This window comes from Coenobita brevimanus, chromosome 74 (assembly GCF_032717465.1).
Source record: "Coenobita brevimanus isolate Jiangsu-jjx chromosome 74, ASM3271746v2, whole genome shotgun sequence".
Lineage (NCBI taxonomy): Eukaryota > Metazoa > Arthropoda > Malacostraca > Decapoda > Coenobitidae > Coenobita > Coenobita brevimanus.
The window spans coordinates 4,233,694-4,257,886 of NC_137027.1; the positions used below are offsets into that span (position 1 = coordinate 4,233,694).

Here is a 24,193-nt window from a genome sequence, read left to right on the forward strand (position 1 = left end):
ACCTCTCCTCATCACAACACCAATACACTCCAGTCCCATCCTACCTCTCAACTCTTCCATCGTAAACCCAGCCCCTCCAGGCCTTGGACGCAGGGACGCACTGCACATGCACCTAATCATTGTCATTTCTGTACGTTTGAGCCGGCGAATATCTTCCTCCTTCACTGCCCAGGTCTCACTACCATACAGCATTACACTCCTAACACATGCTGCATACAAAGACCCCTTAGCACGTAGGGAGAGTCCTCTCAATGTCAGGAGAGGCAAGAGCTCCCTGAACTTCTTCCAACCACTTCTCACCCAGCCCCACCTCCAGCACACAACATGTCTCCCAAATAACAAAACTCTTCCACACACTCAAGAGATTCACCAGCAAGTTCAATCCTTTCACGTCTGACAATCTCCACCTGCTCACCCTGGCACACCGTACACATAAAATCAGCATTATCTCGCAGTCTACCTCTGATACCACTACATCTCTTATGCACCCATTTATCACACACACTGCACAAGATGGAATTACTTCCCACCCCCTTGTGGCAAACTGCACATGGCCACTCTCCCTCGTCTTTGACAGTACCGCCACCAACCCTAGATATCATCACTTTTGTTTTATCTGCATTTACCCTTAAACCCTTTTGCCCCACTTCCTAAACCTTTCCTCCACCTCCCTTTCGTTCTCTGCAATCAACACCAAATCATCAGCATACAACAACTCCCACGGGAGTCCGTTTCTAAAGTCACGTGAAAGGGCTTCAAGTACCATGATAAACAACATGGGACTCAAGACTGACCCCTGATGCACACCAACATTCACAGAAAACTCATCACTCAAATCTCCATTCACTCTCACCTGGGTGAGAGCACCCACATACATGGCCATAACCACCCTAACCAGCCACTCCTCCAAGCCAAGCTTTCTCATTGCCCACTTCACCACCTCTCTAGGGACTCTGTCAAAGGCCTTTTCCAAATCAACAAAAACAAAATAAAGATCCCTTCTCCTACCAATATATTTTTCCTGAAGCTGTCGAACAATGAATATGGCATCATTGGTCCCCCTACCTGGCATAAACCCAAACTGCATCTCATCAATATTCACTCTTTCTCTAATCATACCTTCTAAAACTCTCTCCATTACCTTCATTATCTGATCTAAAAACTCTATACCTCTATAATTTCCTTTCTCCAGGGCATCACCCTTCCCTTTATACACATTTACAATTACACTCCTCAGCCAATCATCTGGGACAACACACTCATAAATAATCCTATATATCAGATCAGTAACTAAACTCACCCCTATATCGCCTGAGGCCTTCAACATTTCGGCAGTCAACCCACACACACCTGCTGCCTTCCCCTCCCTCATCCTGCCTATTGCCTCACTCACAGTAGCAGTATCAATCAAAGGCCAAGGGCCAGACACTGGATCTGCTGGCTCCAAACCTTCCATGTCCCAGTCAAACTCCTCATTCAACAACCAGTTATAATGCTCTCTCCATGCATCTTTAATATCCTCACTGTTCACCACTACCCTTCCTTCATCATTCTTCACACACTGCTTACCTATAATATCCTGATTATCCCTCTTCACCTGACCTGCCAACCGAAATATATTTTTCCTTTCCCCATGATTTAGGTTATCAAGTAATTGTCTCTGTGACTCAGACTTTGCCCTGTATACCTCTCTTCTAGCCCTACGCTTGGCAGCCAAATATTCCTCTTTGCTACCACCCTTCTTCCATTCCCGGAAAAGCCTTCTTTTCTCCTTAACTGCACCTTCTACACCCTCATCCCACCGCCAAGTTATTTTATGTCTTGGTGGTCCTCTTGTCCAACCGCATGTTACATCAGCAACTCTCAAGAAACTGTTTTTGAGGGCTTTGTACTGTTCATTAATGCCCCTGTCTACAGCTCCCTGTTCAGCCACCACGCTCCTCAACTCGCTATAGAAGGCATCCCTTACTACTTGGTTTTTCAGCTTCAATATTTTCCTCCTAGATACATAAGTCCTCTTTTTCATCACTTGTTCTTTAAACACCATATCACAAATCAATAGTTTGTGCTGCTGCACACACTCCTCACCTCCTATAACTTTAACATCCCTCACTAACCTCCTATCGGCCCTCCTAACCAGAAAATAATCTATCTGACTGCTATTTCCCCAAGACTCATATGTAATTAACCTACTGTCTCTTTTCCTAAAATATGTGTTGCACACAATCATGTCCGTTGCCTCCCCAAACTCGAGTATCCTTTCCCCTTCTGCATTCCTTAAACCATACGCACATCCCCCATGCACTCCTTCATAACCTTGTGCTGCTTCACCTACATGACCATTTAAGTCCCCTCCCAAAATCACTATCTCATCATCCCGCATACCACCCACTACACATATTAAATCATCCCAAAATCTATCTTTCTCTGATTCATCCAATCCTGCCTGTGGAGCATATGCCGATATAATCGCAGCCAACTTTCTTCCCAACAGAATTTTCACTACCAATATCCTATCGCTTACTCTCAAAACATTCATAACATATTTCACCCACTTCTCCGCAACCATCACACCAACACCTCCATATCCGTCTGTCCCCCCCTGCCAAAACAACTTATAGCAACAGTCCTTCCCAACAATCTTTCTGGCTGATTCACCCCTGTACCGGACTTCCTGCAAACACGCCACATCCACCCACCTCCTACTGAATGCCTCAACAACTTCCCCCGCTCTTCCCCTCAAACTTCCCACATTCCGTGAACCCACCCTCATCCCCATGGGTGATTTACTGTCCTCAGGCTTGCTTTGAAACTTATTTTGTTTTGTCATCTTCAGTATCAATAAAGGGGGACAGACACAGCACAGGTCCCACTCACGGCACAGTCCCAGGTCCAGGCAATGGATCTGGGACCCCTAGCCCACCAGCTTACCAGTGGCTGTGGTAGTGGCCTAGGGGCACCCTGCCTGGACAGCTGCAGGGACACCCTCCAAGCGCGTCTTGGCACTGCAACTATCCCGCCATTATACACACACTGATAGCGCAGCCTCCTGGGGCGCTACTCCCAGGTTCGGGCCCCTCTCTATTGGGTGGAAGCGGCAGCCTGGGAACCGCAATGCCCTGTAACCTCTAGCATAGGCCCGAGCCCTATCTCGCCCTGGACCCACGATCTATGCCGGCGGAATCCCCGCCACGCCTCCCCCCAGAAGTCTGCCACTAGGTACTGGGGGCAAAGTTTTCTGGCCGCATGCCCTTGCTGGCGCCAACCCCTGTAACGTAGTGGGATACGTTGTGTGAAATGTAAAGTGCATGTGGTGTAGTGCATAGATAGTTAGAGGAAATGTTTGGGAGAGTATGCTGGTCTACTCTCCGTGTTACTGTCACACTGAAAAGGTCAGCAAAGGGGGATGGTTAGATAGCTAGTGAAACAGGAGCTCCAGCTCTCCCTATCACCAGCATTCCCATTCCCCTCAGGAGTACTACCCTGTTCGGCCTGTGCTACGGCCTCCTCCTAACATATATATATATATATATATATATATATATATACTGTATGTTTTTTCATTCATTAGGAAGATCATTTATTCATTTGTAACATGTATCAGTTTCATAACAATACAGTTAAAAATTAGGGCAGGGGAATGAAATGATTGTAATCATTTTCCAAAGCCACACAAATCACTGAGTGAGGAAAGTGGGGAACGTGAGGTCTGGGTGGGCAAGAATGAAATGATAGGGAACAGTTCACTCAGAGCGGCCAGGCGTGATGAAAGACTATTGTTATTCCGTATGCCATAAAAAATTTTCTAGTATAGCTAGAAGTGTCAATTCTTTACGAAATGGATCGTGGCTATATGCTCTACAATATTCCATAATCATTGCCGAAATGTTTATGACTGTGAGTAAATGAGCACCAAATAAATAAGTGAATGATACAATATGGTAATTCCTTTTTTTAAGATTTTTTTTTCATTCATTAGGAAGATCATTCATTATTTTATAACATAAACCAGTTTCAAAACAATACAGTTATAATAAGGGTAGGGGAATGAAATGATAGAAATCAGTTTCTGATTCTGCATGAATCACTGAGTAAGGAGTGTGGTCTGGGCTGGCGAGAGACTGTCACTCAGTCCTTGGAAGTGGTTGGACTCAGGTGGCATCAAAAGAGTGCAAAAGGGTTTAAAGTTGGCACTAACACTCCTTCATGTAAGCCTCGTACAGCTGCAACACTCAAGCCCCTGCTTCTTATCAAGTCCTCCATAGCACCAGCTACTTTCCTTCCTTGTATCACTCTACTTTCCATTTCTTTTGCACATCTTCCTCTCTTTTCTATCACTGAACCCAGGTATTCGAACTCTCTCATTTAGTTCTAGTCTCTCTCCATTCACTGTCACACCACACCGAGAGACACCTTCTCTCTCAATTACCATCACTTTAGTCTTTTCTACATTTACTCTCAGAGCATGGCATTCACTGGCATCAGCAAAACTCTGCACTAGTGTACCAAGCTCTTGTCCAGTATTTGCAAGTAGCACCGCATCATCAACATACGACAAGTCTGAGACAGTCCGTCCATCACCATTCATTACCAACACCATCCCTCTCTCCATTACTCATGTTTTTACTTCTCTCATCACATCCATATACAGTATATATATTGAACAGCCATAGGGACATCACACAACCTTGTCGCACACCCACACTGATCGTGAACCATTCACTTAGATGCCCATTCATCCTTACACATGCCTAACTACCATCATAAAAACTTGAAGGCACCTAGCAGCTTACCATCTACACTGTACATGTGCAAAAGCTTCCACAATCCTTCTCTGTCTACTTTGCCATATGCTTTTTCTAGATCCACAAATGCCATAATCATCTTATAGTCTTTCTCACAAGCCTTCTCCACTATCTGTCTCACTGTGAATTTTTGATCCACACGTCCTCTGCCACTTCTAAAGCCACCCTGTTCATCACTCACTAGGACTTCTGATATCTCTCATACTTTCTCTATGATAATTCTTCCATATACCTTCCCTGCCACACTCAATAAACTTACACTACAATAATCCTTGCAATCACTTTGCTTACCTGTATTTCTTTTGCAAAGGGGTACAATCACAGCTTCTTCCCATCCTGCTGGCACAGTTTCACTCACCCATGCCTTCGTACATGTCTCCAACATGCACTCCATTCCACTCTCCCCACTACATTTAATCATCTCTGCATACACATCAGCTCCAGCTGCTTTCCCATTTTTTCAGCCATTTCACAGCATTTTTCACCTGTGCAACAGTCACGTTTCCTGGCACTGCATTCCTTCTCTGCACACCCCCAAAACCAATCATGTTTACAGCAGCTCTGCTCTCTCTATTCCCATTCATCAGGCTTTCAAAATATTCCTTCTGTCAGGTCCTTACCTCATCTACCACTTACATCCTTCACACTTTCACATTTCTTTCCGCTGTCACTTCTACATTTCTGCAACTCTTTGCAGAATAACTTCCTATTTTCTGAGTAATTTGCATTCATATTTCTTCCTAGATCATCATTCACCTCCTTCTTTTTCTTCTTCACTAGTCTCTTTACATGCTTCTTTTTCTCCACATTTTCAGTTCTTATTTCAACTGAACCCCTGTCCTGTAACCACGCTAGCCACTTCTTCCTCTTTTCCTCCACTGCTCTCTTAACCTCTTCATCCCACCATGTTGTACCTTTCTACTCTGTTGTTACTCTTGCCACACCACACACTGCTTTAGCATTCCTAACTAAGCAATCCCTATGTGCATTCCACAAGCTGTCTTGATTCATTTCATTCCAATTCACTGCTGCCAACTCCTTCCCTACTGCACTAGTGCATTCATCTGCCATTTCTTTGATCTTCAGCTTCTCAACTTTCAGTCCTTGTCCCTGACTGCTACTCTCTCTCCTGGTCCACCTCACTCCTTTCAGCTTGACCTTGCACACAACAATCTAGATCTGACAGACCTCCATATCGTCCTCTCACTGCCCTCGTAATAGCAACCATTCCCAGCATCGACCTCTCTACATGCATGCAATCAGTCAGGCACCCTGCAACATGATCCCCAATCCCTCTATACCATGTACATTTATATGCATCTTTGCGTTTGAAATACGAGTTACAAATGCATAACCTCCTTTCCTGACACATAGCTGTCAGTCGCTGTCCATTATCATTTTCTCCTGGTACTCCATTATAACCCATTATGTCATCCTTAAGACCAGTGCCTACCTCTACATTCATATCACCCATTACAATCACTTTATAGCTCCTGGGCACGTCTCTCACTGTTTCATCCAGCTCATCCCAAAACCTGTCTTTTTCTCTCTCACTCCTGTCATCACACAGTGCATACATTACAACTGCCACACGCCTTCTCAAGCTTAACATTCATATATCTCACGCTAACACATCTAGATCTCTCATTCCGCTCTGCCTCATCTCATTCATCAACAAAGCAACTCCTTCCTTTCATATTCCTTGCCCATTCATGCCCGATCTTACACATATGACACCCTCTCGCTCCTCCACTTCACACCCTTTCATCTTTGTTTCACACAGTGCCATCACAGCATATCTTGCACTCTTGAATACATTCACCACTTCCACCCTCTTGCTCTCCTCATTCACACCTCTCGCATTCCATATGGCCATGCGAATCTGCCCATATGGTTGAGGCCCTGGGCTGCAGGTATTGGGCCCTACAAGGCTCTTTGAAACATATGCCAGGATTAAGTGATTTTCGATAGGGGAATCTGGGGGGACACTTAACCCGACCAAAAACCCTGGTTATATGGTTACCACCCAGTGTAGTACATGGTTTCATGGGTACAGGAAACCATTTGGCTTGTCACTCAGTGTAGAGACCATAAGGCATCCCTACAAAGAGTGGATGATGGGTGCACCTCACCTACCTTGTACACATTTACAATTACACTCTTCTGCCAATCATCTGGGACAACATACTCATATATGATAGTATTTATCAGGCCAGTGACTAACATCACTTCTGTATCTCCTGAGGCTTTCAGTATTTCAGCAGTCAACTCAGACACACCTGCTTCCTTCCCCACCTGCATCCTGCCTATTGCCTCACTCCCAGTAGCAGCCTAAATTGAAAGCCATGGGCCGAGCACTGGATCCGCTGGTTCCAAACCTTCCCTATCCCAGTCAAACTCCTCATTCAACAACCAGCTGTAATGTTCTCTCCAAGCATCTTTATTATCCCCACACATTCTTCACACACTGCTCACCTGTGATATCCCTGTTCTCCCTCTTCATCTGACATGCCACCTTAAAAATCATATTCTTCACTTTCACACGATTTAGGTTATCAAGTAAGAGTCTGTGTCTCAGACTTCACCCTGTAAACCTTTTTGCTAGCCCTACGCTTGGCAGCCAAGTATTCCTTTGTTACAACCCTTCTTCCATTCCCGGAAAAGCCTACTTTTCTCCTTAACTGCAACTTCTACACCCTCATCCCACCACCAAGCCACTTTATGTCTTGGTGGGCCTCATGTTCATCCACATACTGAATCAGTAACTCACCAGGTTGGCCTTAAGGGCTCTGCACTGTGCGTTAACACTACTGTCCACATCTCACTGTTCAGTCACCACTCTCCTTATCTTGCTATAGAAGGCATCCCTTACAGCTAGGTTTTTCAACTTCCATATTTTCCTCCTAGGTGCACAGGTCCTCTTTTTCATCACCCGCTCCTTAAGCATCATGTCACATCAAAAACTTGTGTTGCTGCACACACTCCTCACTCCCTATAACTTTAACATCCCTCAGAAGTACACGCATAAATCAAAATAAAATGATGTAATACTTCTTAATGCCTTCACTCAGAGTATATTATAGTATATTATATATATTCTTCTTCTTTTTGCTTGACACTTGTCATCAGTTTAGGTTAGACTGTATGAAGAGAAGAGGTTAGGTAAAGCCTTTATCCCTTCAGTACTAGAAGGGTCTCTTGAACTAAATAAAACTGACTAAAATAGCAAGAATAAACTATTGTATACAATATCACCATCACAGAGAAGTGGTTAAGGAAGCCCTATACTGGGTACAGCTGATGGTTTTCAATGAGATACAGGCCTAAAAAAAAGTAAAAGTCAACCCCACTGACATAAAGTTTGTTAATATGAGTACAACACTCACAGCTTTCCATTTTTAACATATATTACTATCTTTGATGACCCTCTTATTACAGCTTACTTAGTTCAGATCTTATCATCAGTGACTGACAGTAACCTTAATATGAACACACTCAGGGTTTTGGGACATATACTGATAACAGCTCATACAGGATGCTTATCAGTAAAATACACTAATGGTTCCAACCTATTCAGTTATGCTTAACATAAAAATATATGGTATTATTGCTGTACTGTACTGTACTTACCAGCTTACACAAACACAATTAGAATACTATACATAAAATGTACTGCTCAACTAAACTTGCCGTCTTTTCAACTTATAACACACTTTAGTGAAGCATTTAAATTACATCACACCCTTTAATACAATTCTTTAATTTCTTTACAGAGGCATACAGCTTTTACATCAGATAATGAGGGTAATGGAGAGAATTCTAGAAGGCATGATTAGAGAGAGAGTGAATACTGATGAGATGCGGTTTGGGTTTATGCCAGGCAAAGGAACCACTGATGCCAGATTCACTGTTTGATGGCTTCAGGGGGAGGCAGTAGCTCAGTCAGTAGAGAGGTGGCCTGCAGTCCTACTGGACCCAGGTTCAAATCCCAGCTGAGGCAGGGAACAGTTTAAGGATTTGAATTTAATAAAAGCAGACTTTACTGATCTACCAGAAGGCCCACCGACATGTCGTAACAATACACCAGTCTTGTATGAGAGAGCCCTAGCATGTATTCAATATGGACGGTGGGTGTTAGTGTCGAAGTGGTGACATGTAGAGGTGTATGGTACGAAGGAGGACTACTGGGCCTTGGGAGCAGGCTGTGAAGCCTATGCCCTGAGTCAGACACTTAAAAAAAAAATATATACAGTATATATATATATATATATATATATATATATATATGTACTGTATATATATATATGAAAGAAAAGGGAAATGTACTTTTGATCTGGAGAAGGCCTCTGACAGAGTCCATAGAGAGGTGGTGAGGTCGTCAATGAGAAAGCTTGGGAACGAGTAATGGCTGGTTAGGGTCATTATGGCCATGTACGTGGGTGCTCATACCCGGGTAAGGGCGAATAGAGATTTGTGTGGCTAGTTTTCCGTGAATGCTGGTGTGCATCAGGGGTCAGTCATGGGCCCCTTGTTGTTATCATGGTATTTGAAGCCCTTTCAAGTGACTTCAGAAATGGACATCCATGGGAGATGTATGCTGATGATTTTGGTATTGGTTGCTGAGAATGAAAGGGAGGTGGAGAAAATATTTAGGAAGTGGAAAGATTGTATGAGGCACAAGGGCTTAACAGTAAATGCAGATAAAACAAAAGTCATGGTATCTACAGTACGGCTGGGGGCAGTACAGTCAAAGAAGAGAGAGAGTGGCCATGTGAAATTTGTCACATGGGCATGGGAAGTACAGTAATTCCATCTTGTGTAGTGTTTGTGAGAAGTGGGTGCATAAAAGACGTAGTAGTATTAGAGGCAGACTGAGAGCTAATGCTGGTTTCATGTGTGCGGTGTGTCAGGGAGAGAATAAGGATATTGCCAGGCGTGAAAGGACTGAACTTGCTGGTAAGTCTCTTGAATGTGTGAAAGTTTTTTTATTTGGTAAACATGTTATGTGCTGGAGGTGGGGCAGGAGCTAGCTCTGTGGCTAAAGTGAGGAGTGGTTGTAAGAAGTTCAGGGTGCTGTTGCTTTTCCTGACACTGAGAGGGCTCTCCCTCCATGTTAAGGGATCTTTGTATGCAGCATGTGTTAGGAGTGTAATATTGTATGATAGTGAGACCTGGGCAGGAACAGAAGAGGTTATTCCCACACTCAAATGTGCAGAAATGGCAACGACTGGGTGGATGTGCAGTGCGTCCTTGAGTGCAAGGCCTGGGGGGCTAGGTTTACGATAGAAGAGTTGAGAGGTAGGATGGGACTGGAGTGTAATGGTGGTGTGATGAGGAGAGGTAGATTGAGATGGTCTGGGCATGTGGAGAGCATGAGAGATGATAACTGGGTGAAGAAAGTGAGATGTGTTAATGATGGTAATAGGGTTGTGAGAAGTAGACCAAAAAAGACCTAGGATGAGGTCACTGATTGTGACCTCAGGGTTCAGGGGCTACTTAGAGAAGCTGCCAGAGATCTAGCAGTATGGAGGTCCGCCATTAGGTGACCAAGGCTGACGCATGCAAGCATGTTGGAGCCTTCAAAAACAAAAACGAAAATGAACTCTTTCATCTCTCTGATACACTGTGAATCCTTTTAACATGACATCTTTCTTCATTTTATTCCTGCTACTACCAGATGATTTTATTCAGCGTTGTGGAGATCTGTTGAAGTGACTGGAGAAATGGAGATTCCTACTAATTTTTTCACTACAATAGGTTTCCCAAAAGCTGAATAAAACTGTATGATGGTATACAGAACACAAAAGACTTCATGCTACAGAAGGAGTTCAATAATTCTAAAAACTGTCTATGCTAAAGAAACAAATTGCAAAAGGTAATGTTTGAGTGACTCACTTTCATTTCTGGTCGAGGTGAGGAGTGGGATGGATGTCATAATCATGCCAGCCCCAGACCACACGTACTTCATAAGAAACTGCTCTAACATTATGTACCAGAGTCGCTGGTTGAAGATCACACCCAACTGCTGCACCAGTGACTTGTATGCCTGTTCCAAAATGTCCAACTCCACCTATATCAAAGACAGAGACATATGACATTAATGTAAGTCTCAATGATACAGCAACTTTTTGTATGCACAAGCCTTCTTATTATCATCACCTCAAGGTTAATTTGAATATTGCAGTCTCATTAACACTTTCTCTTTGGCCCTTTCTCTCAACTGCCAGGTCCTTCCCATTCTTGCCTGCCTGTCTGAAAAACAAATATACAGTGCTTGACAAAAGTATTGCGCGCCCGGCGCCCCCCCAACAAAACAAACCTTTCAACTATGGAAAAAACATGTGAATAATGCACTATAATTACCTTTAATGCTTGGTGGGGTTTCCTTTGCGCCTCTTCACGGACCTGAGACGTCGTGGAAGTGAAAGGGCGAGGTTCCTCAGGTGCTGGGGTGATATACTTGCCCAGGACTCACGAATGGCTGCTTCCAGCTTAGGCAGAAAGCTCATGTCCTTCCCTTGGAGATTCTTCTTTACGTGGTACCAGAGGTTTTCTATCGGGCAGATGCCTGGCCAGTTTTTCATGAAGGAGACCTCGCAGTCACGAAGCCAATTGGTGACAGATTTGGCTTTATGAGCAGGTGCACCGTCCTGCTGAAACACTCGTGCACTTGTGAGCTCAAAGGACTCAGGTAAATGATCACAAAGCAGCTCCAGGTAAATGTCCTGGTTCACTCTGCAGTTCCTGGGAAGCACAACAAGCTTCCCCAACCCCTTATCAGAGAAACAACCCCATACCATTAGTGAATCAGGGTGTTTAACTGTGCTCTCCACGTAACGGGGGTCAAGCGGATCACTACCTCTGCACTGGTACACGCGCGCTTCTCGATTACAGGTAACAGTAAACGTTGCCTCATCAGACCACAACACTGACAACCATTGCCCCTCCCCCCAGGTAAGCTACTTGTTAGCAAAGGCAGGCCTACGAAATCACTGGTTATGTGTAAGAATAGGCTTTCTCAAAGGCCTATGGCTTGTGTAACAAAGTTCATAGACTCTTCGAGAAACAGTGCGCACTGAAACCTCACCAAATACTTCCGGGTCGCTCTCCTTAATTCTCCTTGCAGTCACACGAGGATTAGACTCCACTGCATGTTTTAGCACAATAACAGACCTCGGGGAAGGTTTCCTGGGCCTACCAGACCGTGGTTTCTTTGTAGGAACGTCACCACTATTTTCCACTCTGTAACGGGCACACCACCTCCGCACTGTCGACCGAGCCACACCAACCAAATCACTAACTTCCTTCGTGGGGTGGCCTGCCTCCATTAGAGCAATGATCTGTGATATTATTTCACTAGACAATTCATGGGTAGGGGCCATATTAAAGTAGCGAAAGTCAAAACGCTGCGGTTCACTGGGTGAAAAATGGCGAAACAAGAGAGGGAGGAGCGGCCGGGTTCCCCTCTCTCACGCAGCCCGCAGGCAACTGAGGTGCCAGCCAACCAGCAAGCAGTAAGGCCTCAGGCTGCCGTGACGTCATGTTAGTGCCCAAAACTTCTGGCTAAATTTTTTCTCCCAATAAAGGGTGATTCTTTTTTTGCCAAAAGTATTGCGTGCCTTGACATAGGCACGCAATACTTTTGTCGAGCACTGTATACACTTGGTCACTTTTATCCTAAATATGAGGAACTGGCAAGTGGAGAGATGGTATGGGGCACAAAGGCTTGTGTGTAAATGAAGATAAAACAAAGATGATGGTATCTAGGGCTGGTGGTAGTACTGTCAAAGACGAGGAGGGGTGGCCATGTGCAGTTTGCCACAAGGGCATGAAAAGTAATTCCATCTTGTGCAGTGTTTGTGATAAGCGGGTGCATAGGAGATATAGAGGTATTAGAGGTGGACTGTGAGATGATGCTGATTTCATGTGTGCAGTGTGTCGGGGAGAGCATGTGGAGGTTGTCCGTCATGAAGGGACTGATCTTGCTGGTAAGTCCCTTGAGTGTGTGGAAAAGTTTTGTTACTTAAGAGATATGTTGTGTGCTGAAGGTGGGACTGGAGCAAGTTCTGTGGCTAGAGCATGGAGTGGCTGGAGGAAGTTCAGGTAGCTGTTGCCTCTCCTGACACTGAGGGCTCTCCCTCTATGCTCAGGGATCTTTGTATGTTGGATGTTTTAGGAGTGTAATGCTGTGTGGTAGTGAGACCTGGGCAGTAAAGGAAGAGGATTTTCATAGACTCAAACCTACAGAAATGACGATGATTAGGTGGATGTGCAGTGCGTCCCTACATGTGAGGCCTGGGGGGGGGGGCTAGGTTTACAATGGAAGAGTTCAGAGGATGGATGGGAGAGGAGTGTATTGGTGCTGTGATGAGGAGAGACCGAGATAGTTTGGGCATGTGGAGAAGATAGGGGATGACAATTGGGTGCAGAAAGTGAGAAGTGTGAATACTGGGGGTGAGGCTGTGAGAAGCAGACCGAAAAAGACCTGGGACGAGGCTACAGAGTGTGACCTCATAGTCTAGTCCGGTTTTCAGGTATTTGGACAACTCCAGGCATTGTGGAGTCAAAGTTGGCAGATAAGCTTTTCTAAGGTGTTTTTTTGTGCAGAATCCATTTTTGCTGTCTGCCAAGCTGTATCTCTCAAGCTGACACCGTCAGACGGGTAAATCCAAGATGGCCGCCTTAAACTCAAAAGCATCATTTTTACAAGTGGTGCCTCATCCGTATATCATTATGACGACCGTAAAACCTTATTAAAACCCACTATAAAGTCACTGTACATTAATTATTTTATTGATATTACTTTTCTCTTAATTAAGTAATAAACATAAACATAAATCCAGGATGGCTGACAACACATTTATATTAAAATAAGTTGCAGATTGCAAATTGATGAACAGGCATAGTGGCAGTGTGTTTTGCACAGTGTCATTGTTGGGCTTCGACACTGCTACAATCGTCATCGGATGTTCTACATTTGCATGCTGCTGTACAACGCAAATGGGACTTTTTACATTTGCAACATGCACTCATACATAGGTTAGCGCAGTTGCAGGTGATCAGTTCCACACATGAGTCTGGGACTGGGGGTAGGGACATCAGCGTTGGCACCAGTGATGCACCTTCCATCCTCCATCCCATCGTCTCTGGTTGAGGTAGATCTGGATACTGTTCATTTGCCTGTCACCACACAGCTGTTTGATAGTGAGCTCTTTGGATGTGAAACGAAAGGGCATCACAAGTTGGAGGAAGAGTCTCTGGAGCACTGGACTTCACGAACAGGATTTCAGGCACCTTGTTGACTGTTGTGACGTTGGGGACATTGTACAACTTACAGATGAATAATTCAGCGTTCTTAGCTGTTGCGTCATCGAGTTCACCTTGACCTAGACCTTCAAGAAGGTGAGAGTGTTCTTGAAACACTTTCCAGCAAGTTTTCTTTCCATGCCTGAAGAGGTATGAAGTTGTGTCACTACCAGTGATGGCGTGAAATGCTGTAATGGATTCCATCTTATTGTTAACAAAAGCAAGCCGTTCCACAATGGTGTGTATAGGAATATACTTCCTGTTTGCAGCTGATCTTGCCTTCAACCAAACTTTGTCACTGGGCATTTTGTGGATATGTGCAAGTAGTAATACCAGGACATCTGTGTCACCTGCAGCTATCACAATGCTAGAGGCTTGAATTTCTGTACAGTGCAGAATCATTCTCGTATCTGCCTCTTCGTGCCAAGCTTTGAGTTTGTCTGTGTCCACTTCTGGATCCGATGATTCCACCTGTTCTTCATCGACGAATCCGCCAGATACCACAACAGTTTTGTTTGCTGAAACCTTCAGCATCAGTTGTTGTGAGAGGAAATTGGCCAAGTCTGCCTTGTTTTCAGGGTGTGCCATGAAAGTATCCCACTTTGCTGGGTGTGGAACATTCCTGCCTTCAATCAAACGTCGGATCGCCACTGATGTTTGACCACGTCATGTCCTTGTTCCCTCTTTGATGGATTTCTCGTAGTATATGTCAAACACTACATCAATTCATTTGAACAGTGTCCCACCTTGAAGAACGGCTCCAATGAACACGTCAGCTAGGTCTCCAAATGTGGCTGCTTTGGGTGGTTTCCCAATGGAACAAACCATTGCTTGACCATCAATTATGAGTGTTGCTGTTTCCTCAAGGTCTGCAGTGCCTATGCTGGGAGGACATTGTATTCCTGAAGTGAGTACTTGAGCCAAGACTGCTTTTGATCCAGATCGAAGTCTACCATTTGTCTCAGCTAGAGCCTGGGGGACTGTTAAAAGTTCATGCATCATTACTTCTGACAGGTTTACACGTCAGCCACTTTCGTAGGCAGTGATCAGGCGCTGGATAATTAATTAATATATTTTATATTTGAAACAATTCTTCAAAATATGCATTTTCTAGAAAAATGGTGGCCATCTTGGATTTTGTCCACTAGGAGCAAAACCGCACGAGATACAGCTTGGCAAACAGCAAAAATGGATTCAGCACAAAAAAAACACCCTAGGAAAGCCTATTTGACAACTTTGACTCTAAAATGCCTGAGGATTTTTATACAGCCACATTTTCCAGATATTCCACTAGTCTATCAGGGATAAGGGCTGAATAGGGAGGTTGCCAGATATCTAGCAGCATGGAGAGCCGCCATTAGGTGACCAAGGCTGATGCATGCAGGCTTGCTGAAGCCTATCTATCTATCTATCTATTGCCATATGCCATAATCCCATAATGGGTGGCCATTTGAATTTGAGTTATTTCTTTTACGGGGAGGGGCACTAACCCTCCAGCAACCCACTTGTTGACATGTAGGGAGCACATATGGTTTGGTTATATGGTTACCACCTAGCATTGTAAATGGTTTCTTGGCTTACAGGAAACCATTTGGCTTTACACTGAATGACAAGCCAAATGATTTCCTGTAAGCCAAGAAACGAATGACTGTAACTAACACTTCTTCATATTTGTATGTATCCCCATGGCTGGCCAAGATGATGGAAAGTATAGTAAATCCCCTGAACCGTAACCGCAGCAAGTAGAGAAAAATAGAAGTGCAATACTGCATAAGGAATGTTCATTTGACCTTTTTTTCCCCAAGTCAGTCTAAATACTTTACAAAATTTTTTAGAAATGAAACATGGCATATGTAACTGGAATTTTTATGCTGATTATTAAGCGCTTGTCACACATTAGATGCATCTTTTCTTAGGTTCCAAAGATACGTAATGTTTCTAATCGGAGAACTTCCAAAAACACAATCAACATTTTTCCTTACTATGAAAGCACTTTCCACCTTACTACTGTATTTTGATGGTATCTGGCAGAAAGCATAATATCTTTGACATTACCCGGCATGAAGGACCCTTTCTTCTGGCTAAAAGTACATTATTATCCTGCAAGAGACAATTCTTGTCATCAAACCTCCAGCCACAATCACAAATAAAGAAATAAAATACACAAAAAGAATGGTGTTATACTGTACATATATTGTAATATGAAAGGGGTGGAGTGTTGAGAGAGGGAGGGAGGCAGGAAGGATTGATGGCTGGTGGGTCTAGCAGCTCACGGGGTGTTTGGTGGTGGGTAGGGAGGGGAGATGCAGTGGTCAGAGGTGGAAGAGTTTTGACTTGCTAAGGCAGGGGAAAGAGAATTCTAATGCAGAGTTTTCATTGGCTGGCAGGAGGAAGGTGGACGTTCTCTTGCATTCCATTGTATTACTCCGCTGCTATGATGCCGATGTTCAAACAAACCTACATTACACTCTGTGTCTCTTCCAAAACATTATTATTATTAAATGGCAACACTGTGATGGGTTTCCCTCCAAAACCTGGCTGGCCTTCTAGTGCTGCTGCGTCTTTCTGACACATCGCACTGCTGCCTTCCCCCTCCTCTCCTCTCTGGTAAGCATAACTTACAGTGTTCTGGACTGTACATTACTGCACTGTGCAAGTGACTGTTGGATTCTGCTAAGGTGCCAATGAAAGTGTATTGGAAAAAAATGTCAATTAAATTCTTACCAAACAAGAGGAGTTGAAAAATGTGTTTATTTTACTAAGTAAAATAATCATACTATAAAGAAATTGTTAACACAATATATACAATCATTTAGACAACCGTTTCTTCCCAAGTGAAGTTTGTCCTTGATACTATGAGATGAAAGTTTTGATGTGTTCTGTGTGGCAGGGTGCTAGAATTTCGATCGAAGAAAGTACAGTACGGTGTACACAGTAAAGTACAGTTGTGAAGCATACTTCATTTTACTCATGGTTTTTTCTGTTTTTTGATGTTTTGATTATTCATTTTGGGTGTTACTGTACAGTATTTTCTAATAAGGTCTTCATCAGCACCACCATCATCAACATGAAATGTGTTTCTGTACATAACATTACAGTGTACTTCACAGTACATACAGTACTTCAATATTAGGAAAGTCTTTTGGGTCATTTTCGACAATTTATAGTGTTTACAATGTGCGTTATACTGTACATGTACACCAAGTGAAAGAAAACAGGTCTCCCGGCTGGGGAGACTTTGGTATTATCCCCATCATCAATATGAAACTGCTTCTGTACATAAAATTACAGTGCACTTAACAGTACATTACAGTACTTTATATTCAGGAATGTCTGTTAGCCACTTTTTGACATTTTAAAGCATTTTGTAGGAGTTAGACTGTGGATAAGTGTAATAGGGTTGGGGGTTAGGGGCCCCTGGGGGGGGGGACTTTTGCAGAACCCGGCTTTTTGACAGTATACGTCAGTCCTTTGGCTCTAATACACTGGAAAATCGGGAGATTACAGTACCTATCATTAGTCAAGGCACTGGAGATTTAACCCCTTAACCGCGGGGCGTCACTTTCGTGACGCTTGGGAGCAAGGGATCATACCGCGGGGCGTTGCTTTTGTGATTCTGTGTTATTTTGAATTCACCCGGGCTTTCAAGTGGGGGCTTGTATCATCTATCAGTACTGACAATGTCCAACACTAGTCAGCACTCCTAATCTCATCTGTACTCCCATCCATTGTTGACAATTTAGCCATTTCTCCCCGTTCTTGACTCCCCTCCCTACCCCCCCTCCATTACCCTATCCTCTCGCCTGCCCGGCCATGCTACGCTAAGTAAATCTTCCCTGGAATTTTTCACTGATTTCATTCATTGAAATAAGCCCTATGTCGTATTCTTATACCAAATAATATATACAAGAAAGAAATCAGGTAAGTGAGAGTGCCATACACCTGGAATTGGCTAATTATCACCTGACAACACCTCACGTGCACTCGTTCGCTAATTTTCGCCGTTTTTTTCCCCTTGAAATATGCCGTATAATCTATTTTCGTAATAAATATACATGTAAGGAGAGAAGGGAGAAGCCTAAGTGATATTTACATTCACCTGGAACTACCTAATTTATAATGTATTGTCTAGATTTCCTGCCAATCATATCAGTGCTACACAAAGCTGTTTCAAGATTTAACATTGGTAGCTCTGATTATATATCTCCTAAGTAGGCCTCTAATCTATTTTCGTAATAAATATACATGTAAGGAGGGAAGGGAGCAGCCTAAATGATATTTACATTCACCTGGAACTACCAAATTTATAATGTATTGTCTAGATTTCCTGCCAATCATATCAGTGCTAGACTTAGCTGTTTCAAGAAGTAATATTGGTAACTCTGAATAACCCCTAAAGCAGGCCTCTAGGCTAGCTGGCCTGGCCCCTGCGTTATCAGTGTACTCTCATCTTCCGAAGTGAGAGGACGTATGTTTCATCTTGCTGACTTCAAGGCCTTTTTTCACCCCCATGCAAATGGCTCTGTGACCTTTACCCCCTACTAAACCTCGTGTGGAAAGAGGTAAAGGGCTGACAATTGATAAAAGAGTGACTACGATCTTTCTATTGAGTAAAACAGTGCAAGTGGAATTGTAAATAATGTGTAAATAATGTGTAAACAGCAAGTGAAAGTAATGAATGTAAATATACGTGAACAATGGAAAATAGTTTTATAAGTTATTTCAAGTGACAGTGCATAACACTGTAAATAAAATAGAAATGTAAATAACGTAAATAAAATAGAGAACGTAAATAGAAATGTAAATGAGTAGTATTATAAGAATACGAGTATATACCCTAGGAGTAATGAAAGTGAAAGTTTCACTCTAGCATGTCTGAATGCTATGAGTTATGAGAGTGAAGATGAAAGTGACATTCACTCTCAATGCCAGTATACAGGACGAGAAAGTGAATGCTACGTATTTTACTGAAAGGAATTGAATCCCTACAGTGACAATAAACTAACACTACTGAAGGAAACTTATGGATAAAGACTGTAGATATATATAAGTGTTATATAGTAATAGAAATATAAAGTGTGAGGGGTTTTATGAATAATAAATGACAGACTACCATGAGCGAACTAGTGCCAGTGCGACGATCAGATGCGCTCGTAATTTCCATTGCTTTCACAGTGTTTTTTTTTTTGAGTATGGATCCCAAACTACTTGAAAATTGTAGAATAGTGTTTATAGTGTTTGTATCTGGCTGTGGTAATCATATTACGGGTTGTCGGGAAGTGTAAAGTGGAGACTTCGTTACCCTACTTCAGAGGTCTCCACAAGTCCTACGGTAACCGACGAAGGCTCAACAATCATTCCAGGAGAAAGCTGAAGGTATGTGCCATAAGCATATGTAATTTTATTATTCTAGGACTAATAACTGATTTTTGGCAAATATTTTTTGAGAGTCTGTCGGAGCCCAAATAACCCCGCGGCACACGCAAGTAATTGGTAAACAAGCCCGCGGTGTAGGGGTTAAATAAAAATAAAAAATAAGGAAGTTATGATGAGTACCTGTGTAAGAGAAAAAAATATTGGACATGGTTTCACATCTAGAGAATGGTTGTGCATAAACAGATGAGATATCACATTCAGAGAAAGTGTTATGAGATGGCACACAAACAGTGACATACTCAGGTAACAAGACATTTAACAAAGTTCAGCAAACATTTGGAGTAGATGGGAAGTTGTTGAATGCTGTGAAGAGTATGTATGAGGATGCTTAGACTGCAGTGCGTGTGGATAGTGAACTGAGTGATTTTTTTCTATTTGAAGGCTGGATTAAAAGAGGGATGTGTCATATCTCCATGGCTGTTCAATCTGTATGTGGATGGGGTTATAAAAGAGTTACAAGGTAAGACAGTGGATGTTAGAGTGGCCCTAATGAGAGAGGGCAGTGTTTGGAAACTCCCTGTACTGTTGTTTGCAGATGATGCTGTGTTGTTAAGTGAAGATAAAGGGGAGCTGCAAGGCTTGGTGGATGAGTTTGGGAGAGTATGTAAGAAATAGAATCTAAAGGTGAATGTAGGGAAGAGTAAAGTGATAGTCTTCAAGAGAGGTGAAGTCAGTGAATGTACAGAGGGGTTGGATGAGGAGGAAATGGAGAATGTGAGTGCATTTAAGTACTTGGGTAGTGTGATGAGTAAGGACGAAGTTTAGAGGGTGAAGTGTTTGAAAGGGTACAACAAGGAAGAAAGGTTGCTGGTTCCTTGAAAGCAGTGATAAGAAACAGGGAAGTGTGCATGGAAATGAAAAAGTTACTACATGACAGTATTGTGATACCAACTCTAGTGTATGGAAGTGAAGCTTGGACCTTGATGGAGGGACAGAAGTCAAGAGTGAGAGCTGTGGAAATAAATTATTTGAGAGGAGCATATGGTGTCACATGGAGTGATAGACTGACAAATGAGGAAGTGAAGGGGCGTTGTAGTGTGGAAGTGGATGTGATAGAAAGCATTAGGAGAAACATACTGAGGTGGTTTGGCCATGTGGAGAGGATGGAGAGTAAGAGACTAATGAGGAAAGTGTATGTGAGTGAGGTGGAGGGGGGGAGAGGGAAGGGGAGGCCAAGGATGAGATGGAGGGATGGAGTCGAGAGGTACAGTATATGAGAGAGGGGGGTGTGAACTGGGAGCAGGGCAGTGAAATGGTGGGGACAGGGCAACATGGAGGTGATTTGTTTGTGGCCACCCCTTACGAGATTAAGGCATCTGGTAATAGACAGATAGACAGACTATAAATGCGATTCAGTACACTACACTTCTCCAAAATTAAACAATTGTGGACATCAACTTCAATACATTTTTTTAGCTGAACAATTTTGAAAAGCTTCTACTATATTTGCAAGTGAGTTGGACTTTGAAGATTCACATTACAGGTAACTCGCACGGAACACGATCTCACGGAACGCGCTCGCAATTATACACGGTAAGGGCTGGGATACATATAAGACAACGTAAGATTAAAAAACCATTATGAAAATTACAAATTAACGCAGGAGAGGCCTTTGAAAGATCAAATCCTCGAACGTCACCGCAGCGCGCGGTTTGTTTTGATTACGTGATGATCTAGGCCGGAAATTATTCAGTGAGTGAGACATTCCCGAGTACAGTAGCACAGTATTTGTAAGTTAAATATTTACAGTACTGTACTGCTCTGGTAAGTTTATGTGCAACTTAAAGTACTATTAAATAACGTTAAAGCAAGAAATAAAGTCTTATAACCAGTTTACCTGATAGGCGTCAGAATATTGCCTTTTTTATTTGTTCGTTTTTTCCACAGTGCTGTTCAGTATTTGTAAGTTAAATATTTACTGTTCTCGTATGTACTGTACTTGTAAGCACTTAAGTAAAGTTAAATCATTAAATAAAGCCTTGTAACCAGATAACCCGAATTATATGATTACCCATGATCGGCGTCGGAATATTGCCTTTTTTGTTTGTTCGTTAAACTCTTACTGTACTGCTTTTCTACAGTACTGTATTTGTAAGTTAAATATTTACTGTTCTGGTATGTACTTGTAAGCAATTAAAGCATTAAATAAAGCCTTGTAACCAGTTAACCTGATTTATATGATTACCCATGATCGGCGTCGGAATATTGCCTTTTTTTTGTTTGTTCGTTAACCCCTTAACCGCGGGGCGTCACTTTCGTGACGCTTGGGAGCAAGGGATCATACCGCGGGGCGTCGCTTTTGTGATTCTGTGTTATTTTGAATTCACCCGGGCTTTCAAGTGGGGGCTTGTATCATCTATCAGTACTGACAATGTCCAACACTAGTCAGCACTCCTAATCTCATCTGTACTCCCATCCATTGTTGACAATTTAGCCATTTCTCCCCGTTCTTGACTCCCCTCCCTACCCCCCCTCCATTACCCTATGCTCTCGCCTTCCCGGCCATGCTACGCTAAGTAAATCTTCCCTGGAATTTTTCACTGATTTCATCCATTGAAATAAGCCCTATGTCGTATTCTTATACCAAATAATATATACAAGAAAGAAATCAGGTAAGTGAGAGTGCCATACACCTGGAATTGGCTAATTATCACCTGACAACACCTCACGTGCACTCGTTCGCTAATTTTCGCTGTTTTTTTCCCCTTGAAATATGCTGTATAATCTATTTTCGTAATAAATATACATGTAAGGAGAGAAGGGAGAACCCTAAGTGATATTTACATTCACCTGGAACCACCTAATTTATAATGTATTGTCTAGATTTCCTGCCAATCATATCAGTGCTACACAAAGCTGTTTCAAGATTTAACATTGGTAGCTCTGATTATATATCTCCTAAGTAGGCCTCTAATCTATTTTCGTAATAAATATAAATGTAAGGAGGGAAGGGAGAATATTTACATTCACCTGGAACTACCAAATTTATAATGTATTGTCTAGATTTCCTGCCAATCATATCAGTGCTAGACTTAGCTGTTTCAAGAAGTAATATTGGTAACTCTGAATAACCCCTAAAGCAGGCCTCTAGGCTGCCCCTGCGTTATCAGTGTAGTCTCATCTTCCGAAGTGAGAGGACGTATGTTTCAACTTGCTGACTTCAAGGCCTTTTTTCACCCCCATGCAAATGGTTCTGTGACCTTTACCCCCTACTAAACCTCGTGTGGAAAGAGGTAAAGGGCTGACAATTGATAAAAGAGTGACTACGATCTTTCTATTGAGTAAAACAGTGCAAGTGGAATTGTAAATAATGTGTAAATAATGTGTAAACAGCAAGTGAAAGTAATGAATGTAAATATACGTGAACAATGGAAAATAGTTTTATAAGTTATTTCAAGTGACAGTGCACAACACAGTGTAAATAAAATAGAAATGTAAATAACGTAAATAAAATAGAGAACGTAAATAGAAATGTAAATGAGTAGTATTATAAGAATACGAGTATATACTAGGAGTAATGAAAGTGAAAGTTTCACTCTAGCATGTCTGAATGCTATGAGTTATGAGAGTGAAGATGAAAGTGACATTCACTCTCAATGCCAGTATACAAGATGAGAAAGTGAATGCTACGTATTTTACTGAAAGAAATTGAATCCCTACAATGACAATAAACTAATACTACTGAAGGAAACTTATGGATAAAGACTGTAGATATATATAAGTGTTATATAGTAATAGAAATATAAAGTGTGAGGGGTTTTATGAATAATAAATGACAGACTACCATGAGCGAACTAGTGCCAGTGCGACGATCAGACGCGCTCGTAATTTCCATTGCTTTCACAATGGGTTTTTTTTTTAGTATGGATCCCAAACTACTTGGAAATTGTAGAATAGTGTTTATAGTGTTTGTATCTGGCTGTGGTAATCATATTACGGGTTGTCGGGAAGTGTAAAGTGGAGACTTCGTTACCCAACTTCAGAGGTCTCCACAAGTCCTACGGTAACCGACGAAGGCTCAACAATCATTCCAGAAGAAAGCTGAAGGTATGTGCCATAAGCATATGTAATTTTATTATTCTAGGACTAATAACTGATTTTTGGCAAATATTTTTTGAGAGTCTGTCGGAGCCCAAATAACCCCGCGGCACACGCAAGTTATTGGTAAACAAGCCCGCGGTGTAGGGGTTAAAGACTTATAATAAGAGAAAAATACATTTTTGTCTTGGTATCTTTACCTATTTGCTCAGGTTTGCTGTAATGGTTTGCAACTTGTAGAAAACTGTGAAACCTTTCGGGAAGTGAACGAAAATCTGGGACATGACCTTGACTTCACCGTCTCATGTATCATCTGTCAGTTCACCACCGGCTATCGTGATGAGTGGATGTACGATTTTTTCGCTCGTGGCCATGCCTAACCACACATAGTTACACCCATTATCTCGACCCAGACAGAAAATACAACCTTTTTCCTCCCTTGCAAAACACAAACAACCACCCTGTTTACGAGACAGCAATATATATTGCGAAAATAACAAGGTAAAATGATAAAGATGAACGTAAAATGATAGAGAAAGATGAACATGTTATGACGGAAGAAATACGTTTTCCCTGTCTGTAAACGTATTTATTTCTGCTTTGTATCT

At 42.5% G+C, this 24,193-nt stretch overlaps 1 protein-coding gene across 1 annotated transcript in view; it reads right to left on the minus strand.

The window, feature by feature from the left end:
• The window catches only part of Abcd1 (ATP binding cassette subfamily D), a 99,305-nt gene that overhangs the window by 54,800 nt on the left and 20,312 nt on the right, over window positions 1–24,193 (minus strand). Inside the window, exon 3 of the mRNA XM_080278753.1 lies at window positions 10,701–10,875. Coding sequence (XP_080134879.1) covers window positions 10,701–10,875 — 175 coding nt within the window. The remainder of the gene's footprint in view (window positions 1–10,700; window positions 10,876–24,193) is intronic.